Here is a 16183-nt window from a genome sequence, read left to right as displayed (position 1 = left end):
GAAAGAAAATGCTTTCAGTGGACAGTAAAAATGTCTGTAGATAAGAATTTCAAAAATGATTTGCATCATATGTGATTATTAAAGTTAATGTAAAGAGAGGTAATGTACCAAATCAAACAACAAATCAAGCATTTACCAATTTTCCAGGTGGTGCGTGTTGAACCTTTAGCTAACATGGGTCAGGTGACCGCTCTGCTCAACGCTATTGGCTGGACACTGCCTGTGTTGCCTGAACTTGATGACCTCACAGTTGGTAGGTTATGAGAGAGAATCTATAATATCATGCTTTTTTTTTGGGATATTATCTTTCATGTAGTGTGATATAGCTGTTTGTGAATATAAAAGGTCAGCAAAATTTAAAAGATCAAAGTGCATGATAGATGAAACGAGCCTGAAACGAGTTGTCAGCAATTCCAGCACGAACCTACGTAGGTTTGCATAATTTGCATAATGTCAGTGTATGTTCTCCATTGGCTGCCTGCGAACAACGTCAACTTTGACCCTCAAACACCGTAGTTGTAGCTGAGTGTTGTCGACATGTCAAGAATAAGCTTTTGTCAGCGTTATGAAAGCAAATCCACTTTGCATGCACTTAAAAAGGAAAAGGACACCATCGTTACTGTCCATATCACTATGTAAACAAGTGCAGAGGAAGCTGAAATTCAGCTAGTAAATTTGCAGGGAAAAGTATGTGAACCCTTGCACATGACTATCTGGATAAATTCAATAATACATGCACAAAAAGGGTTCACATACTTTACCCAGCATCCGTGTGTTAAGCCTAGTTGTTTGTTACTAAGCCTCAGATTACAGCAAACTCTTATTTATGTGGCGTCTAGATGCATTTGAGCATTTTCTATTCAGCACACAGTAACACTTCTCTCCATTTAGATGAAGATTGTAAATCATCTCTGACCTGAATAATCTCTCCCTCTCTTTCCGCATGCTCCGCGAGGGATTTGTTTAATGTCTCTGAGCACTTGCAGATATTCGCTTTCTTTAAATGGAGCATAACGTCCTCTCCTGATCAATATTATATGCCATGTGTGGTGCATCAGAGGCTGCTCCTAATTAGGTTTCAATGAGGCAGATTAGATTTGGGGCGGATACGGGTCCTATTGCTGAAAGTGTTTATAGATCCCAGAAAGGAACGCTCATTGGCGGAGAATTGTTTTATACTCTCTTTCCTTCAAATTCATTTGTAATTCTGTAGAGACACAGTGCTTAGTAATAAGACATGGGAAAGGTGTGTTGTGTTTGTGAAGTGTTGGACGATAGGAGATATTTCTGGCCACATGTATTGATTCCTATATATTTGAAACCATAAGCACCGTATCAAAGCAATAGTTTTATACAAAACCATTTCTAAAAGCAGTTTAGAGCTGTGCATCTGCAATCAAAGGTCAGTTATTTGGACTTTTGATCCTTTCTTTTTAGCTTCCAGTTGGCACTTTTCCAAATTTGCTTTCCAAATATATTATCAGTGTATTTTTCAAGTGTTTGAAAGTGTCTCTCATGATTCAGGTGGGCTGGTAATGGGAACAGGCATTGAGTCTTCATCTCACATCTACGGCCTGTTCCAGCACATTTGTGTGGCCTTTGAGCTGGTGTTGGCTGATGGTAGTCTGGTCCGCTGCACTGAGGTGAGTCCATTGTTACAGAGTATATAAAATGCACACACATAGATAGGTTAAAAATCTTTATTAAAACAAAATTCTTGCTCACAGAAAGAAAACTCTGACCTGTTCTATGCCGTTCCTTGGTCCTGCGGGACTCTGGGGTTCCTGGTTGCGGCGGAGATCCGGATAATTCCAGCTCGAAAATGGGTGAAGCTTTGTTACGAACCTGTACGAGGCTTGGATGCTATTTGCAAGAAGTTTGCAGAGGAATCGGCCAATAAGGAGAACCAGTTTGTGGAGGGACTGCAGTACTCTCGGGACGAGGCCGTGATTATGACGGGCACCATGACAGATTATGCAGAGCCTGACAAGGTGATAATGAAAATTCTGTAATCTGATTGTTTTTTCTTAGATTTTTTTTATGGCCCACTTATTGAAGCTTGTTTCTGCCATGGATAAAAAAAAAAAAAAGAAGGTAATTGAGACTTTTTATCTCACAATTCTGACTATTTTTCTTGCAATTACGAGTTTATATTTCACAATTCTGAAAGAAAAAAAAAGTCAGAATTGCTTGTTAAACACAATTGTGAGGGAAAAGTCAGAATTACATGTTAAACTCACAATTGTGATAAAAAAAAGTCTGAATTCTATTAAACTCGCAATATTGAAAAAAAGTCAGAATAACAAAAAGTCAAAATTGCGTAAAACTTGCAATTGTAATAAAAAAAGTCTGAATTCTTTGTAAAACTTGCAATTGTGATAAAAAAAAAATCTAAATTGCATGTTAAACTCGCAATATTGAGAAAGAAAGTCGTACTCGGTTACTAACGTAACCTCGGTTCTCTCTAGAAGAGGGAACGAGTACTGCATTTTGTAAAAACGCATTGGGGAAAACCTCTTTTCCACGAAATACTGAAGCCAAAAAATTATCCTATAATTTTGCATTGTTGCAAAGCGCGTTGCAGCAGCACACAGCCATGGGCGAGACGGCTCGCTCGCTCATTGGCTGCTCTGCGGCAACTGCATTAGCCTATCGAGCGAGGCCTGAGGTGACGTCAGGCCAATGAGGGCGCTTCACGCCCTCCGTGCCACTTCCCGCCGAAACGGGTGTGGCCTAGCCCTATAAAAGGAGCTCGAAAAGGCTGATTCACTGATTTTTCATCGCCGAAGCGAACCAGAGTGAATCGCATGCACGGCGGGGAACGCAGTACTCGTTCCCTCTTCTAGAGAGAACCGAGGTTACGTTAGTAACCGAGTACGTTCTCTTACGAGAGGTCTCTCGTACTGCGTTTTGTAAAAACGCATTGGGGACCCATTGTAAAACGCCGTGCGTGCAGGGATCGAACACCACTAAACCTGGAAGTGAAGCCCAGGATTTAGAGTGCACAATCACCATAGGGACTCACAGAGAGTCCTGGAGAGAGGAGGGGAATCCCCCTGTCCATATATAGCAGCGTCGCAGACGCAATATATGACATCACATAGACAAGGCGGGGAGCCTGAACTAATGTGGAAATGTAGGTCTTACGCAATACTGCCCATAGTATAACAGTCGGCAGCGCGCAGCGCTCACAATCTCAGCGTCCCAATCAGACAGAACTGATTCGTTTAAACCGACAATAGCTTAGCCTGCAAGGCGGGAACCTCAAGGTTATAAAACCTTATAAATGTAGACGGCGAGGCCCAGCCTGCCGCCATACATATGTCCTGTAAGGAAATCCCGCTAGACCAAGCCCACGAAGAGGTGACGCCTCTCGTGGAGTGCGCTCTGACACCCAATGGGCACTGTGAGCCCTTGGCAGTGTACGCCAGCGCTATGGCATCAACTATCCACCTGGATAGAGTCTGTTTCGAAACAGCCGCTCCCTTGGAACGTCCACTGAACGAGACAAATAGCTGCCCAGTCTGTCTGAAAACAGACGAGCGAGACACGTAAGCTCTTAGAGCCCTAACTGGGCAAAAAGAGCTTGCGTCCCTTTCCTCACCCGACACCGGCAGGGCAGACAGGGAAATGACCTGAGCCCGAAAACGGCGTGTTGAGGGTTTTTGGAACGTAACCGTGCCTAGGTTTGAGTATGACTCTAGAGTCGCTTGGCCCGAACTCTAAGCACGCCGCGCTCACCGAGAGCGCGTGCAGGTCACCTACGCGCTTCACTGAAGCGAGAGCCAGTAAAAACACTGTCTTGAAAGACAGATGCTTGAGGCTAATCGTTTGGATAGGCTCGAAAGGATCACCTTTCATGGCTTCCAAAACAGTAGACTAAAGGAGGTCTGGGAGGATTCAGCCTCCTAGCTCCCCTGAGGAAGCGGATGACTAAATCGTTCCTTCCTAATGACTGACCGAGCGTTGTCTTAGAGAACGCTGCGATAGCCGCCACGTAGACTTTGAGCGTGGAAGGGGCTCTGCCCTTATCCAACAGCTCCTGCAGGAAGGAGAGAACCTCCGTCACCCCATAGTCGAAGGGTGAAAAAACCCCGAGCTGTGCACCAGCTGGAGAATACCGACCACTTCGAGGCATAGAGCCGTCTGATAGACGGAGCCCTAGCCTGAGTGATAGTATTTAGCACTCCCACTGAGAGATCAGCGGGTACCCGTTGAGCGCCCACACGTGGAGGGACCACAATTCCGGGTGAGGATGCCAAATCGAACCCCTGGCCTGAGAGAGGAGGTCCCTCCTCAATGGCACTGGCCACGGGGCAGTGTCTGCTAACTGCATCAGAACTGGGAACCATGGCTGGTTCCTCCAGAGCGGTGCTACAAGCAGCACTGAGCATTTTGTCTCCCTGATCCGTTCTATCACCTGAGACAGGAGAGAGACGGGGAGAAAAGCGTAGAGTGGACAGCGCGGCCACGTGTGGGACAGCGCGCTTTCGCTCTTAGAAAAGAACGCGGGGCAGTGAGCGTTTTCGTGAGACACGAACAGGTCCACTTCCGCTCTGCCAATCTCTCCCACAACAGCTGGACTGTTTGCGGGTGTAGAGACCATTCGCCCGTCGGAATGTTGTTCCTGGACAGTCTGTCTGGTCCCAGATTGTGGAGCCCAGGAACATGTACTGCTCTCAACGAGCGTAGGATGCGCTGAGCCCATAACAGGAGGCGTTCTGCCAACCTGTATAGGTTTCGGGATCTGAGACCGCCCTGGCAACTTATGTAGGACACCACAGACACGTTGTCCGATCGGACTAAGACGTGGTGGCCCTTTATTAGGGGACGAAAACGCGTCAGCGCGTTGTCCACTGCCAGCATTTCCAGGCAGTTGATATGTTGGAGCTTCTCCCGTTCTGACCACTGGCCGAAGAACGGTCTGCCCTCGAGCAGCGCTCCCCATCCCGAGGTGGAGGCGTCTGTCGACACCACTTTCACTCTCGAGGAAGTCCCCAGGCTTACACCTGATTGGTACCAGTCGCTCGCTTTCCAAGGTTCCAGAGCTGCAACGCAGCTCTGATTGACCTTGAGACGCAGCTGACCGGACGTCCACGCTCTGCGCGGTACTCGCGCTTTCAACCAGAACTGCAGAGGGCGCATGCGGAGCAGGCCCAGCTGAAGAACTGATGATGCTGAGGCCATAAGGCCGAGCATCCTTTGAAAACCCCTGAGCGGGACGATCGCGCCGCAGCGGAAAAGGCTTGCTGCGCGCTGAATGTTCAGCACGCACTGTGATGACAGCCGCGCTATCATAGACTGCGAGTCCAGAACTGTGCCCAGAAACGATATCGTTTGACTGGGGTTCAGACAGCTCTTCGCCCAATTGACTCTGAGACCAAGATTCTCGAAGGTGATCGAGTAAAATGGTCCTGTGCTTCACGAGCTCTGATCGTGATTGAGCTAGAATCAGCCAGTCGTCCAAATAGTTCAGCACTCGCATGCCTCGAAGTCTGAGAGGTGCGAGCGCTGCGTCCATGCACCTCGTAAATGTACGGGGTGCTAGGGACAAGCCGAACCGCAGGACTGTGTACTGGTATGCCTGTCCCTCGAAGGCGAATCTCAAGTATCGCCTGTGACGTGACGCTATTTGTATTTGAAAATACGCGTCCTTCAGATCTATTGACATAAACCAGTCCCCTCTGCGAATATGCGCGAGTATTTTTCTGGTTGTGAGCATTTTGAAACTGCGTTTCGTCAATGCTTTGTTCAGCTGTCTTAGATCCAGTATGGGTCTGAAACCCCCGTCTTTTTTGCCAGGAAGTATCTGCTGTACAGCCCCCCTTCGCTTTGAGCCTGAGATAAAGGCTCTATAGCCCCTTTGCTCATCAGTTCTGATATCTCGGCACGAAGTAGGTGTGCTACTTCTGAATTCACCGTAGTTTCGACGCGCGCTGTAAAGCGGCGAGGACGTCGACAAAACTGTAGCGAATAGCCTCTCTTCATAATGTCTAGCACCCATTCCGAAACCCCTGGAAGCGCTGCCCACGCATCTGCGTGGTTGGCTAAGGGCTGGATGCGAAGCGCGCTCTGATCGCTGGGCGACAGAAGCGCTTCGGTGTGCTGTAACATAGGCGTGATGCCTGTGACATTCGAGGCGGGGAGCGCACTGATCACAGCGGGCAGGACGCTCGCTCCCGACCCCGCTACGGTGCTTAACCGAGTGAGGGAGGGCTGAGCGAGTCCCGTAGGACTCATGATGTCTGTGGGTAAGTGTGGGCGCGGTGGAGCGGGCACATTTACTGCATTGGGCGCGCTGTCTGTCTGAACAGAGCGAGCGCGCACAGGTTTCGTTTTTACAGAAAACGTGTGACATGCATAACATAGTGTTTGTGGGCACTGGGTAGTGGGCACGTTTGCTATGTTGAGTGCGCGATCGACCTGAGTCGATTTTATGAGCGCGAGCCCTGTGTGAAGGGCTGTGCTTGTGTGTAGGGATGGGCACTAGACAGTGGGCATCAGCTCTACATTTATAGCACCATCGGCCGTGGCCGGGACTACAGAACATAGTGTTTGTGGGCACTGGGCAGTGGGCACGTTTACTATGTTGAATGTGCGATCGACCTGAGTCGATTTTATGAGTGCGGGCCCTGCGTGAAGGGCTGTGCTTGTGCGTAGGGATGGGCACTGGACAGTGGGCATCTGCTCTACACTTGAAGCACCATCGGCCGTGGCCGGGATTTTTTTTTTTTTTTTTTTTTTTTTTTAAGCGCGCTCTGCTCGTTTGGCGGCAGATGCGCTTTGGTGCGCTGTAACATAGGCGTTATGCCTGTGACATTTGAGGGGGAAGCGCGCTGAACACAGCGGGCAGAATGCCCGCGCTCGGCCCCGCTGCGGTGTTTAACCGAGCGAGGGAGGGCTGGGCGAGTCCCGTAGGACCTATAATGTCCGTGAGTGAATGTGGGCGCGGGGGAGCGGGCACATTTACTGCAGTGAGTGCACTGTCTGCCTGAGCAGAGTGAATGCACATAGGTTTCGTTTTTACAGATACCGTGAGACATGCAGAACATAGTGATTGTGGGCACTAGGCAGTGGGCACGTTTACTATGTTGTGTGCGCAATCGACCTGAGTCGAATTTATGAGCGCGGGCCCTGTGTGAAGGGCTGTGCTTGTGTGTAGGGATGGGCACTAGGCAGTGGGCATCTTCTCTACACATACAGCATCATCGGCCGTGGCTGGGACACCAGGCGATACATCCCGTGGGATTTTTCTGGGTAGCCATAAAAAGGCTTTCGTGTGCAGGCAAGCAAGCAGCTGTGCACTGCAGAACACACTGGAACAGTCACATTTCTTGGAACTGAACGAGCGGCGTGCGGCGGCTAGTCGAGTCGAAACACATCCGCAGTTGCCTCTCAGGGAACTGATAGAGTGATTTGCATTTGGCGGCATAAATATTTTCTGCCGGTAGACCCGGGATTCGAACATGGGTCTCCCGCACGAAAGCCTGAGAAAGCCACGAAAGCCAGCTTTTGGATGCATTGAGCGTCAACATGTATTCTTCGGCGTTTGCTGGCAGGCGTGCGTGTTATAACAGACTCGCTTGCTGCAAATTATATTTCCAGTCGCCGAACAGGGAACTGAGAAATGAGAGAGAAAAGAGGCCAGTTACGGAGAACACTCTTTTCTCCTTTTGCCGGTGAATGACGCGCGCAGAGGCAGGGTAGCTTTTCTTGTAACGTAAAGAAAAACTAACCCCGACCGTCCGCTTCCAGGAGGAGCAGCCTCGGAGAAGGATGCCAGGTGAGTCCTCAGAGTCACCATAGGCAATTGGCTCGGAGTGAGGGCGGCCGCCGTCAGCGAGCGCGAGAGCTGCGAGATCCTCTAGGAAAGCTCTTTTAGTGTTAAATGGTAAATACACAAAAAACACAGTATAGAGAAGGATATAGGCGCCGGATAGCGCAGCTGGAACGGCGGTGAAGGCGGCGTGGGCCAGCAGCTTCTGAAGTGGCTCGTCCCGCTGAAGGTGCTTTCTCAGACGGCGCGCGGCTTCTTCCGTGATCCAGCGATGCGTGAGCTTCGCTGAAGAGATGAAAAATCAGTGAATCAGCCTTTTCGAGCTCCTTTTATAGGGCTAGGCCACACCCGTTTCGGCGGGAAGTGGCACGCAGGGCGCGAAGCGCCCTCATTGGCCTGACGTCACCTCAGGCCTCGCTCGATAGGCTAATGCAGTTGCCGCAGAGCAGCCAATGAGCGAGCGAGCCGTCTCGCCCATGGCTGTGTGCTGCTGCAACGCGCTTTGCAACAATGCAAAATTATAGGATAATTTTTTGGCTTCAGTATTTACGAGAGACCTCTCGTAAGAGAACTGAATTCTGTGTCAAAGTCAAAATTCGGAGAAAAAAGTCAGAATTGAGTTTTTAACTTGCAATAATGAAAAGAAAATTCAGAAATGTGTGTTAAATTTGCAATTGTGAGAAAAAAAAAGTCAGAATTGAGTGTTAGAATAAGTCAGAATAACAAAAAGTCAAAATTGCGTAAAACTTGCAATTGTGATAAAAAAAAAAGTCTGAATTCTTTGTAAAACTTGCAATTGTGCGAAAAAAAATCTAAATTGCATGTTAAACTCGCAATATTGAGAAAGAAAGTCTGAATTCTGTGTCAAAGTCAAAATTCTGAGAAAAAAAGTCAGAATTGAGTTTTTAACTCGCAATATTGAAACGAAAAGTCAGAAATGTGTTAAATTTGTAATTGTGAGAAAAAAAGTCAGAATTGAGTGTTAAACTCACAATTGTGAGAAAAAGTCCAATTTCCATGTTAAACTTGAAATTCTGAGAAAGAAATTCTGAATTCTGTTAAACTTGCGGTTGAAAAGCAAGTTAGATTTGAGTTTAAAACTCGCAATTTTGAGAAAAAAGGCAGAAGTGAGTGTTAAACTCGCAATTCTGAGAAAAAAGTCAGATTTGAGTTTTAAACTCGCAATTCTGAGAAAAAAGGCAGAATTGATTTTTAAACAAAATTCGGAGAAAAAAGGTCAGAATTGAGTGTTAAACCCACAATTCTGAGAAAAAAGGCAGAATTGATTTTTAAACAAAATTCGGAGAAAAAAGGTCAGAATTGAGTGTTAAACCCACAATTCTGAGAAAAAAAAGGGAGAATTGAGTGTTGAACTCACAATTCTGAGAAAAAATTTTGCAATTACCTTTTTTATTTTTTTATTTCGTGGTGGAAACAAGCTTCCATACCCACTTGCCTGTTCACATATTGGCAACAGCCCACTTTCTCAATGACACTCTGTGATTATTATGAAAACATTTACAATTAAACCCCATTGCATTATCATTCAGATTCTTTTTCTCTCTGTCTTTCCCTTTGTCTGTTAGACAAACTGTATAGGTTACTATTTCAAGCCGTGGTTCTTTCGGCATGTGGAGGGTTTCCTCAAGCAGAACCGTGTATCAGTGGAGTACATTCCTCTCCGGCACTACTACCACAGACACACCCGCAGCATTTTCTGGGAACTACAAGTAAATTACTCAACAAAATCACCCAATTATATGCCTTTTTTCATATTTGTTTTTCAAGAAATAATAACAATAACTGTCATCATCTTGCTTTGCATTTGGGATATGAATATTATCAGACCCTTATTAAGACAGTCATAGTTTTAACTTTCAATTTGGCTTTTGGTTTGTGGTGTACTGTACACTTCAAATGCATCAAGAGTTTGAAACACTTAGTCAGACACATGCTTCCTCCTCTATGGGTTGCATTAGTTGCATTGTCCCATAATGCATAGTTAAAGAGACAACTGCTATTCTTCTCTTCCATCTTAATAAAGCGACGTCTCTCGCTCTCTCTCTCTTAACCCTTCTGTCTCACTCTCAAACATTCTCACACACAGTTTTGATGCATTACTGCAGTGGTTCCCAACCTTTTTCCTTGGGGCCCCCCCTATGTACATATTTAACAATCCGTGGACCCCCCTAAAATATATATATATATTAGGGGTGTAACGGTTCACAAAATTCACGGTTCGGTTCGATATGATACACTTGTGTCACGGTTCGGTTCGGTACGTTTTTGATACAGCAAAAAGAAAGAAATGCCAGAGAAATTTCCTTGATTTCATTTTTTTTATTCTTTTTTCTTAATTAAAACTAACATCATAAAGTATGATTTTTTTTTTTTTTACTTTGAGCAATTCTAGAGCTATAATTCACTCTTCTTATGAGCATATAAAACAAAACAGCTCCTTGGAAAAATTAAAAGTAATATTGTAGTAGTTATAAACAAAGGTTTATTTTATTTCAGATTAACATTTGAGGGCAGCAATTGTATTCATAATGTAAAAATAAAACCGATGTAATGTTACTTGAAGGCATAATAGCCTATTCCTGTCAAACTTCCATGGGTGCAGTTAGTGTTACTACAGTAAATCCATGGTGAATGTTGCTGATCTGTGGACACTGTTTCTTCCAGGTTTCCACGTCAGCGCTGTTTGATCCGTTAATAACGGAGAAATGTGAATGTTTCTCACTAGATCTCGCAGCGATGTTATTACTTCAGTGGCGATTTGAAATGCTTTATTTACCTGGATCTCTTATTAGCGCTGTGTAGTAACAATGTCGCATGATCACGATCGGCTCGCGCTGCACTGGTCCAAACTGATAAACGGTCCTTCAACCACACAATAACGAGCAGTTTCGTTCCGCTTGCATTACGTTTGCCATTTGATGTTGGGCAATGTTGTGGTCTCGCCGGCGTCTCTTACATTATGAGCGCGCTTGCCACGCGCAACGCTCCTATACATTTGAAATAACGAAATTGTAATTGAAATTCACCTCAAAACATATCCGCTCCCGCGCCCCCCCTGTGAACTCTGGCGCCCCCCTAAGGGGGGCGCGGACCCCAGGTTGGGAACCAATGCATTACTGTATATCCACTGAAGCCTTCCATTAGCTACAGGAAGCATGCGTTGTCTGTTGATTGGCAGCACTAGTCTAACATTACTCAATAAATTATGCAGCAAAAGCTCAGGTCAGGAGTGTGCTTTGACTTTCAAACATACATTTTGTGATCATAAAGAATGTTGTACATGTACAAATATTATTGCATTTGCTAACAGCACTTCCTGTAATATTCGTGTAAACACTCATCGGTCAGCCCATTTCTTTTCTGTCTTATTCTATATCTTGTTCCCCTTTACTTTTTCATCTATCAACCATGTAAACTTTGGTTTGCTTTTCCATCACATTTCCTTCCACCATTTCCTTGTCTGTTTTTCAGGACATCATTCCGTTTGGGAATAACCCGTTGTTCAGGTATGTGTTCGGCTGGATGGTTCCTCCTAAGATCTCTCTGCTGAAGCTCACGCAGGGAGAGACCATCCGCAAACTGTACGAGCAGCACCATGTGGTGCAGGACATGCTGGTCCCCATGAAACACATCAAGACCTCCATCCTACGCTTCCACGAGGACATACACGTGAGACACACAAACATGTGGTGACAAATTGTTGGCTAATATTATAAATCTGTACTTTTTTGTCTGTTATTTTTCATGTTAAACATGCTAAAGTTTTAAAACAGAATTCTTTATTTATTGAAAAAAGCAGGCATCAAAATATATTTCTTTTCCGGTAATGCTCACCACAGACTTTATTTTGCTCAAAAATCGAAAGCTGCTATTCTGAAAACACATTAGAAATTCTCACGGGAACCCATGACTCAAAAAGCTAATTCTCTTCCAGGCTACAAACTGAACAGCTCTAAAGCAGCCAAATCAGAACAATGTAAAAAGGGCCAATACACTCACACACATACTGTATATATTACATTTGAACATTTCTGTTTTCCATTTTAATGTTCAAAAGTTTAGTGTTCAAAAGTGTAATTTATGCATGATAAATTGAATTTTCAGCATCATTACTCCAGTGTCACATAATACTTGTATTAATGTTGAAAACAGTTTTTGCTGCTTATTAATGTGAAAACTTCTTTCGGGATGAATAGAAAGTTTACAGCATTTATTTGAAATATAAATCTTTTGTAACGTTATCATTGAAACTGAAAACCTTAAAGGAACCGTATGTAAGATTGTGGCCAAAACTGGTACTGCAATCACTTTCAAATTACTGTAGAGCGGTGTATCCCCTCCCCCTCCCCCTCCCCCCTGACTCTAGGTTGCCAGATAGGCTGCAGGATCCAGCAGGAACGTAGGCTGCTACAAGGAGCTTTCAACTAGAGCAGAGCTGGCAACCCGGATGCCGAAACACTACTGACTTCGTGATTGGTAGATAGGTGGAGGGTGGGGCATCAGGCCAAAACACAACATGACAACATCATGAAGGCTGCAACTTCACTTTTAAATGACAATATCCTGGCCGGACTACTGTTGTCAGTGATATAAGTATTTGAAATGAACATGATTTCTTAATGTCTAGTGACATATCAGGGCCATTTTATGATTAATTGAAATACATTTCTTACATACGGTTCCTTTAAAACTCACCTTTGATCACCAAAATGACATATTTAAAAGTTTTTTTTTTCATATTTAAAATTCTTCATGCCTTAAAATAGCTTGAATGTAACTCTAAACCCTTGCCTCGTGTAGTATACGCAGTTCTATGAATAGGCAAATTAGCCCTGCCTCCACTCACTCGCACCAGCTCAGAGATCCACTCGTTGACGATCACACGTTGACCTGATTGGTACACGATTTCAAACTGCGTTTTTGAGACTGTCTTTGGTTCACTGCAGTTTTAAGGAGAAAATACTCATACTATTTGTATGCAAATTTTTGGATATCACATAAAGAAACTCTGGGTGGAAATGCCAAGATGCGCATAAATTCAAAAATGTGCACAAAAAACATATGCGCTCACTTGAGGCGGATATTTATTTATTTGTATCCAGTAAGAAGACGTGCATAAAGTATGATGGAATCACATTTACCAAATAAATTCCTCGATGCGCATCAAAAATGTGACTTTGCACAATGTGACGGCATAACTGGACCAACCAGCAGACAGATCTAGTTGCATAGCATCTGAAATGTTGTTTTAGTCATTCTCTGAAATGGCTTAGGCAATTATACCAAATAACTTTGACAACAGACTCAACGCTATGCGATATTCCAATTTTGCGCACAAGTTAAATTCACAACTTTGGATGGAAACATCGCTAATGAAAACTGGAGTAATGATTCTGAAAAATCACCAGAATACAGTGAGGAAAATAAGTATTTGAACACCCTGCTATTTTGCAAGTTCTCCCACTTGGAAATCATGGAGGGGTCTGAAATTGTCATCGTAGGTGCATGTCCACTGTGAGAGACATAATCTAAAAAAAAAAAAATCCAGAAATCACAGATTTTTTAACTATTTATTTGTATGATACAGCTGCAAATAAGTATTTGAACACCTGTCTATCAGCTAGAATTCTGACCCTCAAAGACCTGTTAGTTTGCCTTTAAAATGTCCACCACCACTCCATTTATTATCCTAAATTAGATGCACCTGTTTGAGGTCGTTAGCTGCATAAAGACACCTGTCCACCCCATACAATCAGTAAGAATCCAACTACTAACATGGCCAAGACCAAAGAGCTGTCCAAAGACACTAGAGACAAAATTGTACACCTCCACAAGGCTGGAAAGGGCTACGGGGAAATTGCCTAGCAGCTTGGTGAAAAAAGGTCCACTGTTGGAGCAATCATTAGAAAATGGAAGAAGCTAAACATGACTGTCAATCTCCCTCGGACTGGGGCTCCATGCAAGATCTCACCTCGTGGGGTCTCAATGATCCTAAGAAAGGTGAGAAATCAGCCCAGAACTACACGGGAGGAGCTGGTCAATGACCTGAAAAGAGCTGGGACCACCGTTTCCAAGGTTACTGTTGGTAATACACTAAGACGTCATGGTTTGAAATCATGCATGGCACGGAAGGTTCCCCTGCTTAAACCAGCACATGTCAAGGCCCGTCTTAAGTTTGCCAATGACCATTTGGATGATCCAGAGGAGTCATGGGAGAAAGTCATGTGGTCAGATGAGACCAAAATAGAACTTTTTGGTCGTAATTCCACTAAACGTGTTTGGAGGAAGAAGAATGATGAGTACCATCCCAAGAACACCATCCCTACTGTGAAGCATGGGGGTGGTAGCATCATGCTTTGGGGGTGTTTTTCTGCACATGGGACAGGGCGACTGCACTGTATTAAGGAGAGGATGACCGGGGCCTTGTATTGCAAGATTTTGGGGAACAACCTCCTTCCCTCAGTTAGAGCATTGAAGATGGGTCGAGGCTGGGTCTTCCAACATGACAATGACCCGAAGCACACAGCCAGGATAACCAAGGAGTGGCTCTGTAAGAAGCATATCAAGGTTCTGGCGTGGCCTAGCCAGTCTCCAGACCTAAACCCAATAGAGAATCTTTGGAGGGAGCTCAAACTCCGTGTTTCTCAGCGACAGCCCAGAAACCTGACTGATCTAGAGAAGATCTGTGTGGAGGAGTGGGCCAAAATCCCTCCTGCAGTGTGTGCAAACCTGGTGAAAAACTACAGGAAACGTTAGACCTCTGAAATTGGAAAAATCATACATTGTGATTTCTGTATATTTTTTTTTAGATTATGTCTCTCACAGTGGACATGCACCTACGATGACAATTTCAGACCCCTCCATGATTTCTAAGTGGGAGAACTTGCAAAATAGCAGGGTGTTCAAATACTTATTTTAAAATATATTCAAAAAGAAAAGTTATTTTAAATCGTAATAATATTTCACAGTATCACTGTTTTGATGAATTTTTGTTCAAATAAATGCAGCCTTGGTGAGCATAAGAGACTTCTTTCAAAAACATAATAAAAAAACTTGACTGATCCCACGTTTTGAATGATAGTGTATATGCAATGTACTACATTTAGTGCATTTTCTCATGGTGATGTGTGTTGTAGGTGTATCCTCTGTGGCTGTGTCCCTTCATGCTGACCAATCAGCCGGGAATGGTGCATCCTAAAGGAAATGAAGATGAACTGTATGTTGATATCGGAGCGTATGGGGAGCCCCAAGTCAAACACTTTGAAGCCAAATCATCCACGCGCCAGCTGGAGAAGTTTGTTAGAGAGGTTCATGGGTCAGTTATCACTTTTCACCTTTCCATTAGTTGGCAAAGACTGGCCTAAATTTCAATAACCATGTTTTGAAATTCTGTAAAATTGTAAGTGATAAAAGTCTTTAAAACATTATTGTCACAGAAATACCCGGGTATTTTATAACACAGCACTTCCATATCTAGATTCCAGATGCTGTATGCTGATGTATACATGGAACGACAGGAATTCTGGGAGATGTTCGATGGAACACTGTATCATAAACTCAGAGAGCAGCTCGACTGTAAAGACGCATTTCCTGAAGTATTTGACAAAATCTGCAAGTCTGCAAGACACTGAATCAAAGCAAACCTGAAAGGTGTGACCAGCAAAACAGCCAAATAAACTGTACAACGCTTTTACTGAAGACTAGGGCAGATACACTTAAAGGGCAAATACTCTTATTTCTTGAAGGAACCAGCTAAGTTTCAAATTTCAACTCCTATGTCTGTATTTGAGACAAAAAATAAAGGCCCTTATTATTATTATTTTATTTTTTTTAAAGTTTAACATGATAAGATTCACTTAAACAATATATGGTGCTTAACAGATCAGTAGTTTATGTACATTCAAATGTGAATAAATATAAATTATAAATGAAACTATTTTAAAACGTTGACTAATGATCTGTTTAGCATCATATGACAAACATTTATTATAAGAGCTACTATTGAAGCTATATAGGACTAGAATATATATATATATATATATATATATATATATATATATGTATATATATATATATATATAACGTTTTCTAAAATAGTTTAATTTATATGTATATATAATTTTTTTATATATAGACAAGCTCGCAATTGCTACTAGAAAAAGTTTCAGAATTGTGAGAGAAAAAAATTCCGCAATAACATCTTTTTTTATTTCATGCTGGAAATGAGCTTCCATAATTACCAATGATTATTAAAACAAATGAAATTTAAGAACAAATTCTTTATTTTCCTACATTGTCAATGTTTCCTACCTCACACTAGATGTCTTAACAATATCTAACATAATGATTTATTGTAGAGGTGTGTTGAAAGGGATATTTTATATA

At 43.6% G+C, this 16183-nt stretch overlaps 1 protein-coding gene across 1 annotated transcript in view; it reads left to right on the top strand.

Moving 5' to 3' along the window:
• The window catches only part of dhcr24 (24-dehydrocholesterol reductase), a 17646-nt gene extending 1810 nt beyond the window's left edge, over positions 1 to 15836 (top strand). Inside the window, exons 3-9 of the mRNA XM_084090285.1 lie at positions 148 to 253; positions 1525 to 1643; positions 1728 to 1991; positions 9364 to 9507; positions 11270 to 11467; positions 14935 to 15113; positions 15276 to 15836. Coding sequence (XP_083946411.1) covers positions 148 to 253; positions 1525 to 1643; positions 1728 to 1991; positions 9364 to 9507; positions 11270 to 11467; positions 14935 to 15113; positions 15276 to 15429 — 1164 coding nt within the window. The 3' untranslated portion in view covers positions 15430 to 15836. The remainder of the gene's footprint in view (positions 1 to 147; positions 254 to 1524; positions 1644 to 1727; positions 1992 to 9363; positions 9508 to 11269; positions 11468 to 14934; positions 15114 to 15275) is intronic.
• The last annotated feature ends 347 nt before the right edge of the window (positions 15837 to 16183 follow it).

This window comes from Abramis brama, assembly GCF_963993115.1.
Source record: "Abramis brama genome assembly, chromosome: 18".
Classification (NCBI taxonomy): Eukaryota; Metazoa; Chordata; class Actinopteri; order Cypriniformes; family Leuciscidae; genus Abramis; species Abramis brama.
This window is presented reverse-complemented; position numbering and strand designations above follow the sequence as displayed.